The sequence below is a fragment of the Molothrus aeneus genome, chromosome 2 (genome assembly GCF_037042795.1).
Source record: "Molothrus aeneus isolate 106 chromosome 2, BPBGC_Maene_1.0, whole genome shotgun sequence".
Taxonomy (NCBI): Eukaryota; Metazoa; Chordata; class Aves; order Passeriformes; family Icteridae; genus Molothrus; species Molothrus aeneus.
The window spans coordinates 5,849,285-5,875,562 of record NC_089647.1 but is presented as its reverse complement, the minus strand read 5'-3'; the positions used below and the strand labels follow the sequence as shown (position 1 = coordinate 5,875,562).

Below are 26,278 nucleotides of genomic sequence, written 5' to 3'. Positions count from 1 at the left end.
TGTCACAGGGAAGGGTGGGTTTGGTTTTTTCTTTCCTTTTCCATCCCTCGAATTGTAGAAGCAGGCCAACTGCTACACACTTTGGTTTTTCCTTTCTCGCTTGTTAGCTCAGGGGACAATCAGTGACTGAGGGGGAAAAGAAGAAAATTCTTTCACTTTTGAAGTTGACAGACTGGTGCATGAATGGCTACAGACAACAGCAGGTTTTTATTGGCACTTGTCACCCAGAGTTTGCAGAAGTTCCACCTGCTCAGTCCCAGGTTCAGCAGCAGAAACTCTGTGCAGAGCAGTAGTCCTGGAGGGGAAGAGGCAACAGCTTCCCCACTTCTTCATCTCCACTAACCAACAACTCAGAGATACAATCCAGAAAGAAATTCCCATGCAAACTGTGGGCCTGTTTTGTTCCTGTCCTGTTTTGCTTTGACATCTATAGGGAACCAGAGGAGGTCTCCCACAGTATGAGCTTGTGAAGGGGAAAGCAGTGAGCAGACTGCTCTGGTTAGGCTTTAAACTATTTCAGGAAGTCAAACACACCTCAAAAAGAAATGCTGTCTTTTCTTTTGCTTCCCCTGCCACCCAAACTCTCCATCCCTGAAGTTTAAAGAGGACACACCATCTCTTTAATTTCCACTTTTGCCAAGTCCAAGGGGGGGAAAAAAAAGAAAAAAAAAAAGTAAAAAAAAAAAAGGTTACAATTTTTTTTCCTCCCAGTATTTCTAATACTGTCAACATTCCTAAGTCAGAACTCTTTTTCTTGAGATATTTCCTGAACTGTACCGTCCTGATAAGAAAGTGAACTGTGGCAGCTGGTACTCTATTCCCTCCCATACAGTCTTCCCACTGCATTATGAATTTATTGGCAAATTGAGGAGCTAGCTCCACCAGAGCAGCAATAATATAGAGAACTGTCATGAGAGTGAAATTTATTGAGAGAAAGAAATACTGATGGACTACAAAGATGAGGAAAAAAACCCCACCACATTTAATTCATCATCCCAACACAGAGACTACAACCTTATTACTTTAAAGCAATATTTAAGCATAGTCCATTCAGCATTTATACACTGTCTCAAACTTCAAATCAGCAAGGTAGAGACTTAAGGGTCTTGCCAAATTGTGATATAATCCTAATGCCTCCAGTGCCAGCATGTCAAGCCCTCTCCCTTGACAAGGGAGAATGCTCAACACCTCGTAGGATCAAGTTCAAACAGCCTGGAGGGAAGCAGCAGTGCAGGGAACCTCGGAGTGGCAGGCACTTCCCAACACCCCCCTCCCCTTTCACACACAGATCCATGTGGTTTCCACCTGACAAAACTACATTTACAATGCTCAGTGCCTTAAAATTAAACTCTTATCTCAGCCATGTGTTTGTATCTTGGTTTTTCCACTTGGCCGGCGTGTCTCTCAAACAGGGATGTCTGAGAGCAGCGGTGACAGAAACATAATGCTTTGTAAGAGCCTTAGGAAATACTACAGAGGGACCCTGGGTGCACAGAGCAGAAGGGGAACATCTCCAGGCAATATCCAGGACCCAACAACCCAGGTGCTGACCCTGGGCTCCCCTCAGTCCCACCTAAGCCCACGCTAGAGTCCCCAAGGGCTGGGCACGGAGACCGACCCTGCTGGGGCCCACGGCACCCTCACCCAGGATTCATGGTGCCCACCTTGGCTCCAACCAAAGCCTTTATTACCAAGTCAGAGCCAAGGCCCAGGCCAGGGGGGTTCCCAAGCAGAGGGGCTGTGGCTCCACATGGCCCAAGTGCATGCAGGCCTGGCTGGTTATGAAATGCAGCGCTGCAGCTGGGTCCTGCGAGCCCCACGGCACAGCCCAGCCCAGGCAAACACAGCCTGAGGGCAACAGGAGCTCTCCTTGTGTTCTCCTGGTTGTGACAACCTTTTGTTTCCACAAGCCACACATTTTTATAAATCTGGATTTATTTTTTTTTGTTCATTTTCCCTGAATAGTGATGTTGTAAGTGACTACCTTGAAGTGGCTTAGCTGAAAGTCCTGCCTCTAAGATTTTACTGGTATCTATGAGCACCATAACCCACAGAGAACTGTGTTCAACAGCTTCAGTGGATCATAGATGAGGCCCATATTCGTGTCTGATTTAAGAGTATTTGGTCCATTTTGAAAGAATGGATGGGTGGGAAATGCAGTTGCTGTAACCTCAAACTTTGCTCTATGCTAAAGGTGTTTGCAAGCTTCTGACAGTCAGCACAGCACAAAGCCACCTTTAGAAGCAAGAAAAACAAAACCACTTTTACTACAATCTAACACCAGGAAAAAAATATTTGGCTGAAACTTCAGGTGCGAATTATACTTGCTTAAGCTAGAACAAAAGGACAAAAACATCAGAATTCAGTAATGTGGAAACAAAGGAGTTTAGCTCTTTAAAAAGAAAAGAAAGATAGACATTTGAGGTAACAAACAAAAAAACCCAAAATGCACAAACACATCACAGACATCTAAAAATAGCATTTTATACATTTTTGCCAGTGCTTCTCTGAGAGCAAGTTCTTTAAACAGAACTTAACAATTTTACAATTTTTTTTTAAAAAAATATGTCATCCTAAAATAGCCCATCAATCCTTACCCAAACTTTCTGTATTTCTACAAAAATAGATGCACAAAGAGCTACAAAATACTGTATTCCTGAAAGAAGGCGCACTGTAGTCAAGGGAGAGTCTTTTTCCTGACTATTGAGACTGTTCATAAAAATATCAAGCTGAACAAAACGAAACACTGTTAAAGGAGCAGAAAGGAGTTAGGTTGCCCAGCTGCAGCAGGCTCAGATGAGGAAAGAAAGAAAAGTTAGGTTTCTGGTTTTTTTCCAACACTGTGGGACCCATAAATGGCCTTACAAATAAAAGGCTCAATAGCAAAACCAGAATAGTTGGCTCTTCATCTTCATGTGTGTCCTTTGCTCCACGCAGAAGGAGTCAGCCACTGCTGTATCACCCACCCAGCTCTGCTGACTCCAGCTCTAGCTGGTCTTAATTTCTCTGCACCTCAGAACCAAGCAGTTTCCTTGCTCTTGTCCTGATGCTGTAGACCTACATTTCAGAAAAAGAAAAGGAAAATAATTAATATCAATAAATAGTAAATTAATAAATCAGATGGTTTCTTCTTACCCCTCCCCAAACAACTGAAGTAAAGAAAAACAAGTTTTGAATTAAAAAATATTTTAAAAAAGAAAAAAAAACCACCAAATGACAATTTATCAGTTTAAAGGACTTGTTAGCAACAGTGTTACTGCTCCAAACTTTTTGGTTTATGAGGGGTAAAATTAAACTATATTGAAGTTTGATTCTGGCTCAAGCATTTCAGAAGTGGTGATAAAATTCCTGCATGCACTTCCTTGGCTTGAGCTCATGTGGAACATGGCGTGGAGTGAAAAAAAACCCCATAAAGGTCTGCATCAATTATCCAGTAGGCAGCAGAGCAGTATTTCCAGGCAGGGTCCAGCCACAGACACCACCTCCTCTAGAAAATGCCTGGGACACTTCAGTATTTCACAGTTTCTGTGGCATTTCACCTCGCAGAGGAGAGAGGGGAAAATGTTCCTGCAGCAGGCAAAAAATCCCAAATAATTTCACCTACAGAGTGCAAGATTTCCAGCCAAGAATGGCTAGTGCTTCCACATGGGAAAAATTAATGGTTTTCAGCTTGCATTTGTTATGAGTTCCTCTAACATTTTCCTTTGTAAAAAAGTGAGGACTATCTAATAAATGCAGTGCTATGCTGTGGCTCTAGCATTATAGACTTGGAACCTGCCTTATAATCTGGGATTTCTCTGCTCCAGAGGGATCCAATCTCTCTGTTCACACCTAAGAGGGCATAAACCTCAAATGCAGACAATAGAAGGGCAGGTGCAGATTAAATGTCTCAAAGAAGATACATTCTTGCTCATTTATAGGGAAAGTAAAGGACAGAGATGCAGGCACGTATTTTCAGAGGTAGAAAGGCACTCCAAGTCTCAACGATTTAAAACCTGTCCTTTGATGTTTTGAAGCAAGTAAACCACATTTCATGAAAAGAAGGTACATTTCCCACTAAAAGTCATCATGCCTGCTATGCAATGTACCAAGGCACCTGACTTGCTAAGAATTTTGGGTTAATTTCACCACTAATGTAACTAGGTGCAACTCCAGACCTCTGTGATGTTGTAGCCACCAGAGCTCCGTGTAACCATGTGCTAGGCATGGATCTCATTTCCAAATCCAGTCACACTGTGAATATGAAGGAAGACCCATAAGTTTTCAGAAAACTTACAGGCAGGCATGGAGGGTTCACATCTGACAATTACCTCCTTGCTTTAAGATTATAAGCAGTTAAATATTTAATGATGATCAACATTTCAGAGCTGAGCTGCAAAGCAATTAGCACTCACATAAAAGATGACAGCATATGGCTCTATCCTTGTGAGGATTCCCAAGGAGATTACAAACACTTGTGTGCCCAGCAGTGAAGAAAAAGGGAAAGTGGAGCCCACAGTTGTGCCCAAACCTTGTTTAGTGCTTTTTGCCCCATTTCATGTGCACTTGTACGTGTTTCTTCAGACTAGAAAACCTAGGATATCCCTCAGCTAGAGCATGCCTAAAAAAACATGTTCAGAGGCTCCTTATTCAATGAAGATGTCTCCTTGTTGCTTAAGAGCTCTTTGTTTCCCTGGCAGCATCATACACAGCCATAATGAACTGCTGTTCCCTTCAAAGCTCCCTCAAAGCTAGTGATGACAATTTTGGGCTATTTTTCCCTTGCTGTTTACAATTTTTTAAACAAAGATGACCCCCCCCAAAAAAAGGAAAACAAAAAAAGTTAGACAGCAGAAAACTTTCAGAGCATAAAGAAGTTGTTTAAGTTCACCAGTGGACCACTAAAGGACACCAGAGGCCATGGAAGCCTCTAAGAAGAGAAACAGGTTATATGGCTCCCAGCAGCTTAAAAAAATGACACACAGACACGTGTTTAAGAGATCTTCCATCTGACAGCAGCAAGTGGTAGAAAGGGAATAACTAGCTGAACAGACACCTCCCTTGGCAGGTGTCTTTTCAAGGCACAAATAGCTGTAACAAGGAGGTTTAAGGTATAGCTACAGACTTTAAACAACAAGAGAAAACAATCCAAAAAACCAAAGTTGTCCTATTTACAGAACTGAATGTGGAACACTTTCCATGCCTTCTCCTCATTATATTCCCATCTCCTTCAAGGCAAGGCCATCTGCAGTCCTAACACAGAATCCAAGGCTGGCTACTCACCCAGAGCTTCCACCTGCAGTGCTTTCCTTTCAGCAAGGAAATCCTCACTTGCACTGCTTGACCCAGCACTGCCACTCCAGCAAAATTCCCCTTCCCTGGGCCACCTACTTTAGAGCTAACTGCCACACAAATATTATGCAGGTTCTGTGGGAACATCTAAGCAAATTTAATGAGTTGTGACAAACTCGTAGGATGTGTGTGAACAGAGACAAATGTATAGAAGGGACTGGATTGGCCCCTCAAATTCCAAATTCAATGTATTCAATGTACGTAATTCAGTGTATGTCAGCACACTGACATACAGGCATTTCCAAAAGGGAATTTTCCACAGTAAATCAGGACTAAAGGATGCTGATTAATTCACCTAAATCTCAAGTTATTCACCGCAGTGTGCATAACTTTATTTGATGAAGAATGCACACCTCAAGTTTAACAGATTTACAGCCATCACTTATGCCAAAGTCCTGCTTTGTTTTTAGTGTGCTGGGGGTGCTCCAGCTCATCTGTCCCACAGCAGGACAGGATATCCTCCTAGGCTCTGCAGTGGCAAGGCAAGATGCTCTGCTCTCCTCCCCGTGGGCTGCCTGCAGCACAGCCAAACCCCACTGCTCACCTGAAGGGTCTGGATGCAGGACACCTCCCACCCTGCTCCTGAGGGAAGCACTGATGGCTACAACCAGCAGCAGCACTGAGAGACAGGAATTCCCCTCCCCAGCCCCTGATCTGAAGTGCTGGAGGTGGCTTAAGCACAAGCAGGAAGCTTTAGTAGTGACACTGGGTTACAGCTGCAGCCCTGAGCCACAGGCAGAGCTGGGGGACAGCCCAATCTTGCTTTGCATGACACCAGCAGGGCAAGGAGCTCAGGCCTAAATCCAAGCAATCTCTGCTTATTCCAGCATGTTTATATCAATGCTTGCCATGAAATGTACTCTTTTATTGAGCACTGTAGCTTGTGCACTTTGGAGAGACACTACACACCAGCAGACACAAACCTAGCAGGTTTTATTAACAGCTCTTGATGCAGACCAGCACTTTCTTTAATTGCACTTGGACTGATACAGAAGCTTCCAAAAGGGTTAATTTGCAGCCTTCAAGGTGAGGATTAAGTCACATTTAATGGCAATCAGGTAGCTAAATCCTCCTTCATCCCCTAAAACAGGACCATGTAAGTTCAAACAGATGTGCCAGACAGATCAATAGTTTGTCAGCTCTGTGCTGATGTCCCACACAATGTGTTCTGAGCCATAAATTCCCAAACTACACCGTGCATGCAGTGGGAACCTCCTCTTAACTTCTGGAGGGATTCGGCATCATCCATTCTTGAGATGGATTATTTGGCTTGGCAGGGCAGAGATGCAACAATGTAGCTGGAAGAGGGTAAGATTACAGCCAGCCTGCCCTGATCCCAACACCATCATTCCACATAATTCAGCGTGAGGAATTTTGCAGATGTTCCTACAATCCATGTGACAGCAGCACAAGAAATGTGGCCCATGATAAGAAGAGGGAGAATCAGTTTGTAAGTGAAGGACTCCAAAAGGCAATGTCCAGGTATAGACTAAATGAACTTTTTTAACATATATCACCTGAAACTTATGGAATCTGATATATTGAAAGCTCCACAGGCTATTTTCTCCAGGGATACATGAACAAACACTTTCAGAACTGACATATTCTTGCCACTATGTCCTTACCCTACTCTGGAGAAAGCACTTTATGTCACTAAAAGCCAGTTCACTCTTCCAGGCTCTTGAGTTTGTAGCTTCTCTCTTAAGATTGCTCTTTGACATTGAGGTTAAATGTAGCAAAATGCTGTGTGATGTGGAGATGTATCCAGTATAATCTGCTTTCCCTGAAGTGCAGATGAAGCAAGTGCTGGATGTGACTCCTTGTGGTACTTGAGCAAATCCCCCTCTCCCCATACTTTCCCTGGGATGACTCTGCTGGATGTGCACACAAAACCCTGAGGCAATTAAGCTCCCTCTTCTTTCCATGCCATGAGGGCTGTAACCAAAGCACTTGTCTCAACTGCACAAGCTAAAGGCAGGGCTGAAAAGGGAGCTCAGCCTTCCTGCCCTTCCCAGCAAGCCTCTGCTTGGAAAGCATGGGAGAGATGAGTGTGCAGGGCAAGAGAGCAAATAATTGTAATGTCACAAGTTTCCACTACCTGCTGTGCTCCAATGCTTGCACCCTTGTTTCCAAAACTGGGGCTGCCTGACAGGGTTTTGCTGTTGTGTTTTAATGTTGTGACCCTTTTGAATAGTGTCAAACTAGTGAGACAATGGTCTGCTGAGATTCTCTGGTTTTTTCAAACCAGTCACACATTTCCCCTCTTTCTTTTTCCCCACAGGAACTCAGAGACTGAAACCCACACAACCAAGCATGGGTCAGAAGTGAACAGCTCAGATCCTTCCCACCGTCTCCCACAGTGGGAGGAACCAAGTGACATGCAAGGCACTGCCAAATCAGGATCCTGACTAAATTTGCACCCAACTTTACCCTTCCAAAGGGATTTTCACAAGGAGCAGGCAGCCAAAGCTGTGTTTGCTCTCTAAGGCAGTGCTAGGACCCAGTCCTTTTTGAGGTACTTGCTCTTAAAGAGAAAAACAACTCACAGTCTAGGCTGGACTTGCACCTAAGCCAGGCAGAGGCTTCTCCTGACTAACAGTTCCTTACACAGTTCTCTGTTCCACCCCCAAAAGGATAAGCCAAATACCAGGGCTCTGCAGGTGGGGCTGGGTCCAGGAGGGCTTGTCCCTTACCCCAGTGACAGTGACACTCTGCTCATGCTTCAGAGAGGGCAGCTCACTCCCCTTATGGCGTTTGTCACAAAGGAAAAATCTCAAGATCCCAGTCTGGTTAGTTTAGCATTCTGTACCCAAAAGCATAAAACAGAATTATTCTTGTTTTGCTGCTTTAGCTAGCAATGTTATTTATATATATAAACTGTCCACTGTTAAGAATACTGATAAGCTTTTTCTTAGTTTTATTGGCATCAAGACAGCAAGTGGCATAGTATTTAGAGGAGATTACTGGTTCCCAATTGCTTTAAAGGGAAGAGACAGATTTGAATTAGGTTCATAGTATTTCATCTTTAAGAAACAGCCTTTTTCCCCCCATCAATTCTTGGCTCCCCTACCACTAAATCAAGGCAAAGAAATGGTTCTCAGACATTGAACCAGTCAGAGAGAGCTATCAAAAATGGAGACAAGTAGATACTTTAAGGAAAAGGGAACAAAGATACAAACCTAGTGTTTCCTTAATCAGATAACATACTGTCTTTAAGAAATACTGATCTGCAAGGATTGCTGCTGGTGAGATAAATATCAAATGGAAAAAGGAGCCCTCAGTGGGGCCCATGAGCTCCAGGATAGATGCACTGGAACTGTCAGTCACCTGATGGCCAGAAACTTCAAACCCTGAGGGCTGCCAGACTGCTTCTGATACTGAGGTGAGAGACTGCCACTCAAAGCTCACAGACACAGATGGAGCTCATGCTCTGCACTTCAGACTGCAGACCCTGCAGTGAAATGAATTTAATTCACACACCTCTGCCTATACCCTATAGAAAGATGTTTAGATTGATGGCAAGCTCAGCTCAATCAGCACCTCTGTTCTCCATGTGACACCTGGATACTACACAGGAAGGAATGCTGAGCTGCTCCACCTCAAGATGCAGTCCACATGTACTGCAAGGTATTAGTTCATTGGAGCTAAATACTGGTGGATGCACATATGACCTAGCTGAACAAGCTGAGAACTTCCTCATGAAAGCATAATTAACATTTCCCCACAATATTTAAATAAAAAGGAACAAGCAAAAAAATGCAGATTGTGTCACAACCCATCTGGCTTGAATGGGACCAAGGCAGATAAAGGTCTCTCAGCAGAAGGCACATATGAACTAGCTGAGAACTTCCTCATGGAAGGATTTTCCAACAATATTTAAATTAAAAGAAACAAACAAAAATTGCAGATGGTGTCACAACTCATCTGGCTTGAATGGGACCAAGGTTTCTCAGCAGAAGGCAGGGAGAGCTGCCATGACAGCAATTACATGAGGGATTCCCACATTTGTGGGAATCATTTGGACACGTTTTTGTTCAGTGCTTTCTGCTCCATTTCACATCCACTTGTACCTGTTTCTGCAGGTTGGAAAAACTGGAATATCCCTCAGCTAGAGCATGCCTATAAAAACATGTTCAGAGGCTCTTTATTCAATGAGGATGTCTCCTTGTTGAGAGCCAGCCCTGCTTCAGCTGTGGGGAGTTCATGTCTGCTCAAGCAAGTCACAGACGATGACAACAGCAACAACATAAAAATTACAAACAAAATTTAAAAAAATAAAAAAAAAAAAAGCCCCAACAAAAAAACCAAGCCATGTTACCTGTATCAAACCCAAAGCTGGGCACGATGTCCACGGTTCCGTGGAAGGCTCCGGCCCAGGCTGAGGTAGCGCCGGCGGCGGCAGCGGCGGGCTCGGCCTTGGCCCCGTCGGGCTGGGCCGCGGGGATCCTGGCGGCGGCGCGCACCGAGGGCACCAGCAGCGAGCCGTAGCGCGGCTCCCGGTGCTGGGGATGATGGTGAGGATGGTGGTGGTGGTGGTGCACGTGGGCATGGTGAGGGTGGTGGCGGTGCACGTACACGTCGTGCATGTGTGCGTACGAGGGGCTCACCTGAGACGCTAAGGGGTAGGGCCAGGCCTCGGAGGCGGCCGGCGGAGGAGCCGGGGCAGTCTGGTGCAGGCCGTGTCCCGGCCAGCTGCTGGGATCTGCTGCTGCTGGGAAGGTGCCTGGTGCAGTCACGGGGAAATCGGGGTGCACGCCGCTCAAGCAGGGGGGAGGAGGAGGAGGCTGGTAAGAGCTGGTCCAGAAGGAGGTGGGGAATCCGCTCCTTTGGCTTGAAATCGTGGAGCTTTCTGGTGGGGAGGAAAGAAGGGAAGTGTGACTGAAGCTGAACAACACATCCCAGAATAAAAACCCCACAATGATTTGCTGCTCTCTGAAGTTTGTAAGGCTGAACTCTCTAAATACAGAATCACTGGACATTTGAGGTAGGAAGATTTGTCGCTCTGATTTGTTAAGTTTTTCTAAGCCTTCCGATGTTTACATTCTTGTAACGAACTTTCTCACACGCTTTCTGTAAATCATTTATTGTTTTGCATTCTTTTACGGAGGAAATTTGATGGACTGTTGGTTTGTCCAGTGCCATTGGAGAGGTGGCACTTTCTCCCTCCAATCTACTGTCACTTTTGGAAAACTCTAAATGTTGGAGTCAGAAAATAAACTTCCCTTTTTCCACCTTCAGAGCAGCGGTGTGTGCGCTCGTGGTGTTTCGTGTCCTAGAGTGACAAAGATTGTCTAGTCCAATTCCCCTGTTCAAGTGGGGGTCACCTGGAGCAGCTGTCCAGGACCACATCCAGTCAGATTTTGAAAGAGCTCCAGACTCTGCAGCCTTTCAAAAAAAAAAAAATACCCAAAAGCAACAACCAACCTAAAAAATCCAACAAAACAAAAAGTTTTCTTGTATTCAGATGGAATTTCCTGTTTTCTAATCTCAGCCTATTGCCTCCTGTTCTGTCAGCAAGAATTGCTGAAGGGAGCCTGGCTCCCCCCATCTTCATTCCCTCCCATCAGGTTTTCACATACATAAGATTCCCGCCTCAAGAAGATTTTTCTTCTTCAGGCTGTAGAGTCAGAGTCCTCTCAGGATCTTGGTACAGAAATTGTGAGCAGATGCTAACTCTTGCGCAGACTAGAGCACATCATTTGGAAAGGCAGCTGCTGCAGCTGCAAATGCTTCAGAGGAAAGAGAACCAGCTCACACTGCAGAACAGGAAACATTTGGCTAAAAGAATACCTGATTTTCTCAAAATAATTGCATGCTTTGATGGGATAAAGGTCATATCTAACAGCTTATGTTATTCCTTCATAGAATATATCATGATGCCCTCTACCCAATAGGATCCTACAAGCAGAACCATCTATGTAGGTCAAAAAGGTTTTTGTCAGAACTAAAAGACTTGCTGCTTCTTACAGCTAGGGCTCAGCTTATATTTAAATGGGTTCCAATACCTCTACATTATGAAATCACATTCTAAAAATTCCTCTTTTGAAGGAGCAGTTAGTGTTTTTGATGTGCAGCAAAGTCTTGGCTTCTCCATTCTCACAATCCTCTTGCCAGCTCATGCTAGAAAGTACTGCTTCATGCAATATTTCTCAGCTCCAATAGGACTTTTTTTTTTGGTCAAAGATGGAAACATAAAAATACAGAACTTCACCTCTGATGAAAGAACAGTCATAAAAATGGCCTATGGAGAAATAAAGCCAGGGAAGTTTAGCATTTGATGAGGCGAGGAATCCTCTGTTCCTCATAACTTTTGTAAGAGTTTTTTTTTTTTTTAAATCACCTTTTGTTTTGCTTTGTTTAATAAGCAGCTGGAATGAGACTTGGGTGAAGACACCATTGAGAATGAACAGATTCTTCAAACACTCCTGCCTCTGAACTTTGCTTATACAAAAATATTTTGGAAGTAAAAACTTGAAAGTGTTTTCTGACTGCATCACTAGGACACTTGTGTCTCTGTTTTAAAATCCATTAAAATCATAGAAATTTTTCGGCACATCAGTTGGCTTTGATTTAGGCAGTGTTTTGAGTCTGATTAACTTCCGATATTGGAAACAAATTTTGCAAACATACCATGGACAAACATTGTGGATGCTTTGTGCCAAAATGCTTCAGAGGCTGCAAACTTATCTGGCAAGCTGCACTCCATGGGTTTCTTCAAAAGGTTGGGCTGCCTTTAGCAATGTATTTTTCTTGCAATTCATGCTTGAAGACTACAGAGAGCTTCAAGCATATTACAGAAGCCTCAGCACTCCTCCAAAATTGGTATTGTTCCTTGTTTGTAAACCATTCCTTGTAAAAAGGGATTACACTGAGATGGAGAGTATGTATGGCTTGTGCTGTTGGCAGCAGGGCTGATACAAAAAAAAAAAGCAGCAAACTTCATGTCCAGTCTGTTGTTTTCCACACTACTTAACAGAAGAGCATAGCCTGACAATGCTCTGCCAGTATTCTGGAAAATTAACCTCTGTAATCGAGTTTTTGAAAACTATCTGGCTGTTATCTGCATGGAAAAGCCCTAAATCCAAAGCTCTGCACTTCAAAAAAGCACAGAAAACCACAAAGTATCTGCAGGACAGCTTTGGTAACAGGAGAGAGCACTTTAAACCACAGAATCTGCCAACGTGAATTCATCCCAGATTGCATAACAGCTTGGCTTTACCAGTCATGCAGGAGGTCCAGGCCACAGCAAACATGTTTGGTCATCTCCATTTTTCCAACCTGTGCAGGTTTCACAAAGTCATCGCTGCTGCCTGACACTGTCAGGGGCCAGTCCCCACTGGCACCACTGAGTGTGGCCATTCTCACTGGGAAAGGTCAGTTCTGCCACTGGACACAAAGGCTCAGCCCATGTCACATAAACATGCAGGAAAATTTCACCCACCCCGAGTGCTCAGGGATACCTGGCCTCTGTGGAACATGGAGAAACAGCCATGTCCACACTACTCTTGAAAAAGAAAAAATTAAAAACTCAAAAATCTTCCATGGCCTTTCAAGAGGCATTTAACAAAAACTGCCAAGAAAGATACTACAGTCACCACAACTTCCTACCCTAAGTACAGGGAGGCAGGGACAAGGCAACATCCCAGGGACCACGAAGCTGTGGCTTATACAAATATTCACAGTGGTCAACCCAAATGTTCACAACACACACTGAAAACACACCAGAAGTGCACACACTGGAAAGGAGACAACATATGGAGCTTTCTGTAGCACAACATCAGCTCTCACTTAAGGCAAGAGGAAAGAAAAGTAAGACAGAAAAACAACCCAACGCTTTCAGCAAGGAAAAACATGTTGATAAAAATACCATTAAAGTAACATTAGTGTCAAGGTATCATTAGCACCAGCAAAAGAATTCAGGCAGCTACACCTAAAATTCAATATTCACATTACTTGAGCCTGTCATACACAACTGTATTTTATAAAAAATCAGTTTTCAAAATAATTTTAGCCCAACCTGATCAACACGCAAATGATAAAAAATTGCTCTTTTCAGAACAACAGGTTCTGTTCTTATATGTAAGCAAAATCCCTCCTCAAAACAAGCAAAAAACCCCTTGTAATATCACCTGGATAAAAATCAGAGTTTGCATTTTTATCAGAATGCCTTAAATAAAAGAAAACAAAAAAAGATGAAAAAAACCTCAAAAACATTGCTAATTCCTCCTTTCAGATAAAGGAGAAAATGCAGCAAGCTGGGGAGCCAGTTCGTGCTCACACACTTTTCACTGAAACCTGCATCTCCCAAAATTGCAAAATAAAATACTTTCTAGTTTATCTCTGAGTAAGAAATTGACAGCAATTCTGACTACCCATGAAGGTTATTTATGGAAGAACCTCAAGCTAACGATAATTTAACTTCTTTAGGTAATGGGACACAAGCTCACATTCATGTGCTGTAACTGAGCATCTCTGACACCGTGCATAAACCAGAAGACCAAACTGACAGTGTTGCTCCTTCCACCTTGCTTTCAAGCAGGAACATTTCAGAAACCTATTTGGGCCTGATAAAAGCTCCTGTCAGCTTCTCTTCTCTGGAGCAGCAAATGCTGTAATCTCCCAGCAGCCTCCCCAGGGATCTCCATGCCCCTCCAGCAGGTGCAGGGATGGCACAGCGCCTATCTCCTTACTCTATTCCCAGAAGATGTTCAGGACATGCTGACCTCCATTCCCCACTGAGGGCATGGGGCACACGGGCTCAGGGGGCAGCATGGCTGGAGAACCCTCACACCAGGCCACTCAGACCCCTCTGGGGATGGCTGTGAAACCACAGAGGGGGGACAGGGAAAAACAACAGGGTATGTCTGAGGCCAAAGGGAAGACACGCGACCGCACCCACGAACATCCCCAGGCTTGCTGAAGAGGGCTTGCTGTGGGCATGGGGTCTCTGGGGACTGCCTCAATCCTGCTGCTAAAACATTTATAGCCTGTCTGGGCCATTTATAAACGCTCCAGTCTCCTTTTTAGCAAGCATAGGTTCAATCCTGCTCTCAGTTGAGTCAATGGAAAATTTCCCATTAACGTTAATGGTCCCAGCTCAAGCCATAAATTCCTCCAGCTCCCCAGCCACTTGTGCTGACCTTTCCTTAAACTTCCTCGGATTTGTCATCATCCTTCTGGAAAGCAAGCTCTTCTGTGCTATTTTTCTCTTCACAGTTGTTTCCAAATATCCCATCTCTCTTTAGTATCTGTGACTATCATCAGCGCAGTCTCACCTCCACATCACTGATTAGGAACACCGTTGCTCCTGCTCAGATCCCACCAGCACATCTCTTATCAACCCAGTGTAAGGCCATTGCTCACCATTACTCATTTGCTTAGTCTGCACCCCTCTGCCAGTCCACGTAAGGATGTGATCAGAAACAATGCAGCTATGGGGATCTTAAAAAACACCCAGACTGCCACATCCAACAAAATGGAAACAGCATCTTACTGCCACGCTTTTCCAATTTGGAAGTCTTGTCTGTAGTGTCTCTGGCAAGATCTGCTCACTGTCACACCAATACATATAAAGTATGTAAGTATTTATGTGCATAACACGAGGACAGCGTTGTTAATCACTGTGTTAGGACAGCGAGTAAATACCTCGCAGAACCTGCCACATTTCTGCTCCCTGCTTGGAGGCAGAGTAATGTCATGGCCATTTTACACCCAGCAAACCATAACATCATCTGTACCTCTCCCACAAGCAAGCTGCAGTGGAAAACACCACGTGGCTGCAGCCACGGGAACCAGGGCTTGCCCCCCAGCCCATTCCATCCCGCGCTGGCTCCTCCCCGCCTGGAAAGCAGCCGTGGACAAATCCTGATCACCTGGCAAAGCCACTTGAGAAGGCTGCATAGGTTTCCTTCACATCCAAGGCCAGCACCCCAAACAGCTTTGCTCTTGCCTCACAGGCCAAGTTTCACACTTGGAGCTAAAAAAAACAAGCCTCCAACCTCGCAGCAGACGTTTGTGAAGCCCTCTCCCTCCCAGCCCCTGGCAGAGACAGGATATGGCAGGAGCTGGAGATGCCTGCTTCTTTCATGCCTTTGGCTCCTCTCTCCCACTTTAACACCTCAGATCACTCAACCCAAGAAGCTCCTCAGCTCTTGGAGATTTGAGGGGGAGGTTTCCACTTCCACAGAGAAGCAGAATTTCAGCTGCAATGCATTGTGTGTTACTGCAATGCAGCCCGAGTAAGCCACGCCACAGAGAGCAAGCTCCTGCCCCTCTTACCTCTCCACAGAGGATTCAGCCCTGCCTTGCTCTTGGAAAGGGCAGTCTCTGAATTGAAGCTACTGGCTTGGCTCAAAGCTCTCGAGAAGTGTTCATCCACCACGGAACCAATGTCTCCCTGGAAGTAAGTGAACAGGACACAGCGAGAGTTCAGGTACTCCATCTCGGCAGGCTGGTCTTTCTCATCCTCCTCTTGCTTGCTGGGAAGGCTCACTTCCAGAGACTCCTGCATCTTGTTGTACACAGCTAACTTCTTCTGGGATTAGAAACAAAACAAACAAGAGATGCATCAGTGATGGCATTCAGCAGAAGCTCAACATACAGTTTCCTTAACAAAAAATAACTGAATACACACTTATTCATTTTGTAATTAAATTTGGACTACCTGGATACTACACACTGGCATTTCACAAAGAAGAGAATACCAGCACCCACTTAAGAGTCTATTCCTCTCTCACACAGATGGACCTGCTTCTCAGACATGTTTCACAACAACAATTTATCAGCACCAGCTTTCACTCAATACTTTCAAAAGAAAGCAGACAGGCTCTAACAATTCCCTCCTGATTCCCACCTGGGGAGGATATTCCATCAATAAAGGCTACAGAGGTCAAGCCCAGCCCTGTGGAAGGGTGGCCAGATACACAGCAAGTGCATTTCACACATCCAGCTGGGCAAGCACCAGATTTCTCTGGGCACACTCCTCCAGCTGAGCATACAGGGCCCTCTGGATTCCCCACACTTACTGCTGAAGCTGTAAAGGTGGGAGAGTTTCCTGCTTCCTGAAAAATTTTCTACTGTATTACCAAAATCCACAAAATGCATATATTTTCACTCACTGATGACAGAATTTTTATCACAGGAAGTTATAGCTTGGGGTGGTGACTGGGGGCTGGTCAGGGGTTTGAGAGCTTGGCTTCTTGGTTGGTTTAGGGTGGTTTGTTGTTGTTTTGAGGTTGGGGTGCAAGGGGTTTCTTTTCCTTTTTTCTTTTTTTTTTTTTAACACCAGGTTTTGGGAAAAGGGAAAAAAATTCAAGTCATAAAAAATTAAACATGTGATCTGGGGGAAGAGGGGGATTGACAAGTCCGCAAACACATGCAGAAAAATCCACCCCAAACCAAAAACACAGAGAAGCATATAAAAAACTAAAACCCTCACAAGCCATCTGTGAATGGCTATTTCAGAATATTCTCTCTCTCTCCCTCAAATCAAACCTAAATGTCAAAATAAATGTGTGTGAAGATCCATTTTGCATGGAACATATTTTTCAGATGTTCCACTTTACAACTGTTTTCACAGGGAAAAAACCTCTCCCCACAACAGTCAAGCTGCAGGAATCATAGCTTTTAGCTAGCCAGCCATTTCCACAGCTGACTTTACACACAAGCACTTTCAGGAACCCAAAAACAACTACAGTCCATATGCAGAAGTATTTCATAGCATTCCTATAGAATTACAGTTTGACTTATCTTTAATGGCTTGCTTGGCAGCACTCTAGCACCATCAGAATCTCTTTAAGTTTATGGCTTTTTTACCCTTTTTCTGAAATAGTTGTATAGAAAAAGTCAAACAACTACACACTCTATAAAGTTCCATTTTTACAATAAATATGCTTGTACAATTTAGAAATAATCGAAAGTCATTTTCTGACCTTGTGTACCATCACTACATTTAAATTCGGTGCTTTCTAAAATCATATAATCTGACAGAAATTCTCTCACTGCAGTACAAAATAAATGCTCTGGTGCAAAGTCTTAATTATGAACAGTTATTTTAAAAAATAACTGTAAGAAAGAGCTATTGACAAGTGGAATTAAAACCTATTATACTTAAAGCTCACGGCAACTTAAGCAACGTATCTGACATTCCAGTGGGTTAACTGATAAATGTGAAGCAGCTCAGTGATACCATTAATTCAGATGCTGTTGTACAAACTGCAGTGTGGGACACATACAATTTTATTTCAGTTGGGGATAACCAGGCAATGTCCTGAATTTCCAGTAAATCTGTGCTTCACAAAGCAAAGTTATACTGTGGCTCAGTTTAGCACAATATTACTCAAACTTTTGGGAGAACTGCTGGGATTCACTTATAAAAGTAAATAAAATAAACAAAAATAGATGAACAGCAAAATAAAGCAGTCTCTAGTAAAACTAGAACGGCTAAAATGAAACAGTCTGAGGGTGTAAACATATTTTTGCAAATGCAGAATTTGGGGTAAACTACACTTTTTTTGGAAATGCTTCGTGCCTTCTGTAAACAAACAAACGTCTCAGGAAAGTTCTCCAAATATTTGTTACCCAAATGCTTACTAGGATATCACTCAAACTGAGCTTCATGGTTTTGTCTGAGTAATCACAGACCCCTGAGACCTCAGTAAGACAGGAACAGTTCTAGCAACACTGCACATACAGGAGACACGTGCACTGGAACTCTGCAACGCATCCACCTCGGCGACTTGGCCATTCCTGAAGCTGCACCACAACTCAGATCCTCTTAAAAATGCAGGACAAGTGGCTGGGGAGGGTGCTTTCCTCATTTTTGGTTTCTCCTGGGTGTTTTTTTCTAAGTAGAGACAAAGCTTGAAAGAGATGCTCTAGAGAAATCTCCACATGCCATACCTTGAAGAGAGGCAGCAGACATTCAGAGCTGTCTCCCATCCCTACAGGTGCCGGCACTGATGCTGCAGTTGTGCAGATGCAGACACAAGCACGCAATTACAGACAGACACACACCGCTAACACAGCCCCTGGCTTGACTCGGTGATCAGGAAGGAAGTCTTCCAATGTTCCTATACAGGGACTGGAGCTCAGGAAATTAAAACTTATCTCCAGAGTGGCTTCTCTGCACAGGAATGTTCCCCCTTCCACAGCTTAAGAATCTAATTCGTTTTCCATTTCAACTCTCTTCCCTCCCCTCCAGTCCATGGACAGTCATTAAAAGATGCTCTGAGCACTTGCTCCTTTCAAAACCACCAAATCTGACCTTTTTTTTTAATGTAAAAAAAAAAAAATTTCTAATCCAACAAAAAAAAGATAGTAGGACTGATGGACAAGAACAAGGCCTTGTGTGTGTGGATTATGTACAGTGCAAAGGTGTGGTTTGCAGCAAAGGATGAGGGTTCTAAATAGAAAGATTTTTCAAAACAGCAAGCCTGTGATCAGACACAGATCTAATTAATTGGCATTTCAGGAAGAAATTATCAGCCTGTAATGGCAAAACTCTTTAAGTAAGACACTACAGGGAAAGAAAGTTATTCAACAAGTTTTCCTTGTTCGCAATGTATATACATCTTTCCACTGTAAACATCCTTTGACAATGTGAGGGTTTTTTCCCCCAACTCACCTAAAATACTCTGTTTGCACATAAATTCCCTAATTTTTGTTCTGACCTTAAGAATAACCTTCTCACAGTATTTTTGACTGCAGTTGTGTGAGTGGAAAACTATGCAAGACGAATTTGTCCCACAATCATGGGGTGTGAGAGAACAAAAACAAAAAAACCCACAAACACCAGGGTAGGTTTATGGTCACTAACCTCAGCTAGCCCAGTTTAACTTGTACTTTTTCATTTGAACAGTTCTAGCATATATTTAAGCAGTCAACTGCATCTGTAAGATCTTTACAAAGTATTTCTGACCAAACACAGTGTTATCTCTTGTCAATGTCCAGTACTTTAATATATTCATGAAATACACCTCTCCCTTCCTTACACTAGAGACTGATATTAAACAGCCTCTGAAAAACAAAACAAACACCCAAAATCTTCTCTTGGCCAAGATGCAGGATACAGAATTTAAATTCAGAATATATAATTTAAGTAGAAAACAGGGAAACTCAGTGTCTATATCCCTTAGATAACAGACCCTAGTTCATGGAGGATGAAACAGCACAATCTCTTGGTAAATTGAGCTGTACAGCCCAGGCTGAATCCAGCTTCAACCAACATTATATTATTTTTATTTCATATATTCACAAATAGGCAATTCCAAAGAAAATTTAAACCCTTCACTTCAAATCGTACAACAAAAGGAAACTGAAGGCCAACACCATATCACTGCTGATATGGGAATATTAAAAAGGAAGTTTATTCTAAACATATTTTCTATTATCCTGTCTTCCTGAGCAAGAAAACAAGAAAAAAAATTAGAAAATAAGAAAACACTTAGTACAAAATCTCACACAAAATCCTTGCCTTGAAGATTCCTGTTATTTTCTGACATACCCTACCCAGAACCAAGCAAAACGGTTCTCATGCAGCGAAATGTTGGCCACATTAAAGCCTGTGGCAAAAGTCCAAGTGACTTCAAGGGTCCCGGGTCTCACTCAGAGTGTCTGGTAAAAATGTCGGAACATTCCTCTTTGCAAACCCAAAAAAATTCACTTCCAGCAGAAACCAGTTAGTAGCCAGCAAAATAACAACAAAATAAAAACAACCATACTTTGAGAGCAGAGAAGGTTTTACTTCAGCCAAGTTTGAATCGAAAATTCAGGGCAGCTCTTACTTTTCACATAAACTGGTTGCCTTTTCCTACAATTTATTATCTCCATACATGCCACCATACAGCATATGGTCCTTTATGCTCCCAAGCATGAAAGTCTGGTGTGCCTGTGGCCACCTGTTACAGATTTTCCATTATGAGAAAAAGAACAGGAACCAAAAATAAAGAATAACTACGCTGAGGAAACACTATATGACCCTACCCTGAGAAAAAGGCTGTCATTTGACATCAGCTTCTGAGAAGGAATTCCAGCAACAAACTCGAGGCAAATCCTCAGACAGCCCTCCATTTGTGGAGCTGTCTGCCAAGCAGACTCCTATTGATAACACAGAAAGTATTCAAGGAAGGAGACAATTCCAAGCAATCAGGGCACTGAATGCTGGGCCTGAAAGATGTGTTTATGGCACTGCCCTAAAAACACGAAACAATAATTTCCACCCACACAAATGAGCAAGGTGAGAGCTTCTTTTCAGCTGAGCCACTGGATTTGTAGAGGTAGAGCCAGGAGGTCTTGCTTGGCTCTGCTGATGGAAGGAAGCAGTGAAGAAAGAATGAATTTATGCACCTTTTGCTGTGTATGTAAACAGAGATGTATCCTAAAAGTTTAAAGATCTAATTTTATGTAGCTAGAGGAAGATCAAGTAGAATTTGGTCCCAGTCAGAATGACAGAGTAAAGTGAGCCAAACTTTTCAAATCAGTGATGTCTCATGGGATTAAACCAAACCAAACCAACCAAGAAAACCTCACACACAGGGCAGGACCTAACCCAGGTTTGACACCCTGTGAATGTGAGAGTAGATGAGTTATATAGGTTATACAGCTTCCAGAGAAGTTAGTAGAGCAAACAGCAAAGGAATAGCCCTGAGAGAGAATCTGAACTGTAAAAATTGGATGTGAAGCCATGCTCTGCTGTTACCTGCCATTAGACACTGCAGACTGCCACACAGCATAAGCAGTGTAACAAGCCCATCCTCAAAAGCTGGGGACACTTGGTGCAAAGAATTTCACTGAAAAAACAAGTTACAGTATGTGAATTGGGGTTTAGCCACAGCCAGCTGACACAGCATCAAATATGACCTGTCCTTGTCTGCAACTCTGTCAGTTTGGAAGGAAGAGCCCAGTTAGTGACCTAAATTGCTAATGAAGACAAGGCCTTATCTGGACAAAGTCTGTCTTCAGCACTGCCAGCAGAAAGTCTGACTTGAGCATATCACAACTCCTTATGCAAGACTTGATTCAGCAAGGACAGCTTTGGCTTAGCTGTTGGCTTGCCTCTACATACCATGGAGAAATTCCAAAACTACCATTTACTGTAAGCTCCCCTTCCAAAGGTGGTGTGTTAGTGAGCCTGGGTGAGTCCTACCTGAGCCTCAGCCCTGCAGCCTGCTGTGCCCAGCCTGTCGTGACAGGACAAGCCATCCCTGTGTGCCGGGAACACAATGGGATTCTGCTCCAATTACGTGTTCCCCAAGCCTCTCCGAATCCCGTTACACCCATCCCTCACCCAACCCACAGGAAAGCCAGAGCTCACTATTCCAGCTGCACAGCCCCTCAGCAAAGTGGACAGCAAAGAGCATTTTAATTGTGCCACTCTGCAGGGTTTTACCCTGACGCCTGCACAGCTCCCCACCAGACACAGAAACACGTTCGTATCCTAACACCGGCACACGCTCGCTCCGTCTTTTGGCAAAGGAGCACGGAAATCCCGATTTATCTGTAAAATCAGGGCCACACCCCATTTTCATCAGTTCATTCTGGCACCATATGAGCATGTGTATATCCGTGTTTCGCTTACTTCCCTCCAGCAAACACCCTGGACTTGAGCAATCTCAAAGATCTAAGGTGCTAAGCCTCCGCTCCCATTAACATTCAAGAGGAATTCAGGCTTCAGTCCACTAAGAGCTTTAAAAAAGAAAAAAAAAATCTCATCTAAATTAATTTGCCACTAAGTCCTTTCCTGGCTAAGGGTGGGTGAAAGCTACATTTCCAGAAATTCTGCCTTTCTGTGCAAGGCAAAAATCAATTCCATGCTGATTTTAAGGGTGGAAAAAATACAGACACAGAAATGCGGGAATAACTTTAGCGTGGGGAAACTTTAAAAAGGCACGATGGATCACCCCCTAAAGCTACAACACTTCTGCACAACCCAGGTGCACACTAGTCCACCATTTAAAAGCAGTCTGAGACTTCCCATTAAAAATAAAAAATAAAAAAGGAGACAAGCATTTGAACCCACTTTGTCTTGTTGCAGGCATTTCCCCTGACCCAAAGAAACACGATGGGTTTGGCTCTCCAGAGAGATCCCAGAGCCCAGACACTTGAGCTCCACAGCTGAAGAGCTGCTTTGCTCTTTAAAGCTCACAAAACTGATGTCTAAGGCATAACCAATTACACATTTGAGATGGTTTTACTACAAATACCTGTAGTGGAGATGCACAGGCTTTAGTTAGAGTGACACACCTACATCTCCTTGCCCTGAGAAGAAAAAGAAAACAGCACCAGAGCATGGAAGAGCCTTCTCTCTCAGAAAACAAACCGAAAGACACCAGAGTAGTACAATACCACTGAAAAATGCCTTGCTGGAGTCCTCGGATATTTTAAGGGTGAGCTCCGTTTTATCATCTCCAATGCAGAGACTTATTTTTAAGGTATCCCACTAATTCATCTTCCCTCACTGTTATTTTTAAACCAGTTTTAATTCCAGCAAAGAGGAACATTCTTTACAACGGTCATCATCCTCACAAAGAGTGCAGGAGCGTTTTACATGTTGAACACATGTGTAAGAACCAAAAACCTGGCAACAGATTCTTCATCTTTTTTTGTTACATTCTCTACCAGTTGATAAAGCATCTCTGACAGGACAATTCTGAAGGAACAGACACTTGCAAAATGTCATTCGTTACCCAAACAATAAATCTTGATGCTTGAGGGGCTCATTCTATGTTTACTTTTTTTTTTAAATTTAGAAAACATTGGATTCAGAGAAAATACACACACCGCTCTAAAGTCAGCAGCTGTTAGAAGTAGAGGGTGCAACACTTTCTTCAGCAACAGCAGCTTGGCTTTTCAGTCTGGCATCCTTGTAGCTTGTGAAGACCCTTCAGTTCCAAGCGTGTCAGGAAAACCAGTGCAACCAGGATTCAGTAAATTAAATTGTCAGTAACACGTAGGATAGCCATGTTTTAAAAGCTTTTAGGTGGAAATGTGATATGTGGCCAACTCAGGACCTGTACTGGCTTAGCAGAGCTATCTACGTTTCTTGCCTTTCTTATCTACCTCTACTTAAACAGCATAAAGTTTGTTTAAAATAAAATTTCAAGAAACTTCAGTATTCATTAGGGTGCCCCTAGAACGTATTATAAATGGCCCTGCTTTTGCAGGAAGAAATTTCATACGTATGCTGAAAAATAAAAAGCACTAGCACTTGAACGTGACACGGTCATTTAATAGATTTCCCCATACTAAGTGTTCTACAGATCTGGAAGAGAAATACAGACAACCACTTCCAGAGTAAAATGTCAGGAAGTTCAGCAGAGTTTCAATTGCTGTTTTCTACTTCTAGGTCTCTCAGTCAGAGAATCAGGCTATTAGTTTTTATTTATTCATGTTCCCTCCAAAGCACACAGGCTGTGAACTGGACCTCCGGATACCCAAATACAAACTTTGTAAGCAAAATTACTGCATAGACGGAAGCTTTGCCAGCTCTGACCAAGATTAGAGAAGAAATAATAGCAAAGGCACTCTGCAAGAGGCAGAACTCACAAGTTTTCCAGAGCTCGTGTTTAGAGTGAACATGAGCAACCTGGACAAGTTCACTGAGGTATCATTTTTGCAAACGGGCTCTGTCTCCCAACAAAAAGAAAAAAACCAGCAACAGACGATCGGAATTTTAATGTTTTAGCCCATACTCGTGTCTCCCAGGCAAGTTGATACTAGGGGTCACTTCCCATGTACGGAGAAAACAATCTTCATGGATAATAATGATAAAACCTTATGGAATGCAGCAACAACCAAAAAATGTATTCTCAGATGACTACATTAGGGCCAAGTCAATATTAGTCCCACTTCACCCACGCACTGCATAGTCTAAAAATGCTGTCAGCCCGATAAGAATTTCCTGATTCACTTAAAAAAAAAAAAAGAAAAAAAAAAAGAAAAAATACAACATCTGATCACCAAATTCAGCTGGTGGAAACTCGCCGCAGACGATCTTCCAGGGGATGAGCGGCGGTGCGGCGCGCCCCGTCCGCGGGGAGCAGCGCGGGTTCCGCCGCTGTGCGCGCCCGCGGACCGGGCTAAGGCGCTGCTCCGCGCCCGCAATCGGGGCGAGCGGGGACACCCAGCAAGGAAGGCGGACAGAAGCGGGAGAGGAGTAAGGAAATAACTTTTCCCTCCCGCCCCACGCCAGCTTAGCGAGCCAACATCCACCCGCCAGATGCAAGAATTTGGGGGGGACAATGCTTTTTTCTGGTTAGGAAAGCTCTTACCAGGCTCCGCTGCTCCGGGGCACCCTCAGCAGCTCCCCGCATCTCCAAATCAGGCCGGGGGCTGCGGAGCGCATCGCTGGCTGGCCGGAGCGGAGGTCTCCGCCCAGGGCAGCCAGCGATGCGCCATGCACCAGCTGAGGGAGGGCCTCCCCAAAAAACCCTCGCACCCCCCAGCCCTCCGCACCGCACAGCCCTGCCCTCCCCGCGGCTCACCTGCGCGGGCGCGGCCAGATAGCGGGGCGCCCCGCACGCCGCCGCGCCGGGCTGCTGCATGGCCACGTCCGAGCAGCTCATGGCCGCGGCCGCCCCGCGCCACCGCCCTCTCCCCCTTCCTCTTCTTCCTCCTTCTTCTTCTGCTGCTGCTGCTGCTCCCGCTCCCCGGCGCGGGGCGGCCGCGGTCGGGCGCCGCGCAGCCCCGGCTGCCAGCGCATCTTCGGCGGCCGCCGCGCCCCGCGCCCGCACTTATAGCGCGGCGGGGCTGCGCGGGGCGCCCCGGCGGCCGCGGCGGCGGCGGCGGCAGCGCCGCGGGGCGGGGACGGCTCCGCGCCCCGCCCGCCCGGTCCGCGGGCGCGCAGCACCTGCCCGGCCCCGCCCGCCGCGCCGAGCGGCCCGCGGGTCACGGCCGCGGCGTCCCCTCGCTCTCGGCTGCGGGCGGGAGGCGCTCCGCTGAGTTCTTCTGGAGCAGCGAGGGATCGCTGGAGTTGGTGTCACCTGTATGGGCCAAGCTTCAGCTCCCCAGGATTCATCCTGGAAATTCATCTGGGAGGAAGGAGGAACCTACGTGTTCCACAGGAGGATGGATGGATGTGGGATGCAGGCTGTACTAGCCCGGAGTCACTCTTCCTTCCCCACATTTGAATGTTTAAAAAAAAAAAAAAAAATAAAAAAAAATTTAAAAGTGTACTTCTCAGCTTGAAAAATAGATGGAAAACTCGGATCTGGTTGTAATGACTTCAGTTGTATTCAAATATTTTCCTGGCCTACTTCTGTGTGCACATTTCTGCCAGCGAGCTGCCCTGCTGCAGTGCTGTGCTTGGAGGCTTTCGATGCCATTCCTCACATGGAAAAGACTATGCCTTGTTAGCATTATCCCAGCTTATGAGCCTGGGAAGGATTTACACTTGTTTGCTCTTGTATTCTTCTCATCAGGTCTAAAGTGAATTATTTGAAGTTTCTTTTTCACAAAATTTGTTTTGAAGTTTACCTATATTTAATAGTCGCCAGAAATTGAAACCTTTGATCAAAATTTCTACATTTATACTCTCTCCCTCTCTTTGCATCTGTATGCACACTAACACACAGACACATCCCCTTGGCCAGAACAGTCAGATGAATACACAAGGTTAAAATAGCTCTGTCTGACCCCAGTAGCATTCCCTGTTTGTAGAAAGCATATCTTCAAAACATTCAAACTGCAATACTTTGAACAAAGGTCCAATTTCCTGCATACATGTTTAGTTTCTTTTTTTTTCTTTTTTTAAGTTTTGTGCATACAGTTTTTAAGGTAGTTTTATGCTTTTTAACCAGCACTCTGATAGCCTGTTCTTGTTGCATTTTGTAGATCGATGTGAATGGACTCCAGCTGAAGCTCTCACTTTTGCAGTCACTGCGAAGTTTCTGCAAGGGTAAAATGCACTTGCATATACCAAATGCATGGGCTCCTGACCGGTTTCTTTGTC

General features: G+C 44.4%; 1 protein-coding gene across 1 annotated transcript; it reads right to left on the bottom strand.

Annotated features, from left to right (window-relative positions):
- Nucleotides 1-898: 898 nt before the first annotated feature.
- Nucleotides 899-24,903, bottom strand: VGLL3 (vestigial like family member 3). The gene is made up of 4 exons (XM_066571918.1): nt 24,813-24,903; nt 15,610-15,865; nt 9,650-10,180; nt 899-3,057 (listed from the first exon to the last, which is right to left on the bottom strand). Exons 1-4 carry the CDS (start codon nt 24,891-24,893, stop codon nt 3,014-3,016), a joined length of 912 nt encoding a protein of 303 aa, XP_066428015.1. The 5' UTR covers nt 24,894-24,903; the 3' UTR covers nt 899-3,013.
- Between the last annotated feature and the right edge of the window lie 1,375 nt (nt 24,904-26,278).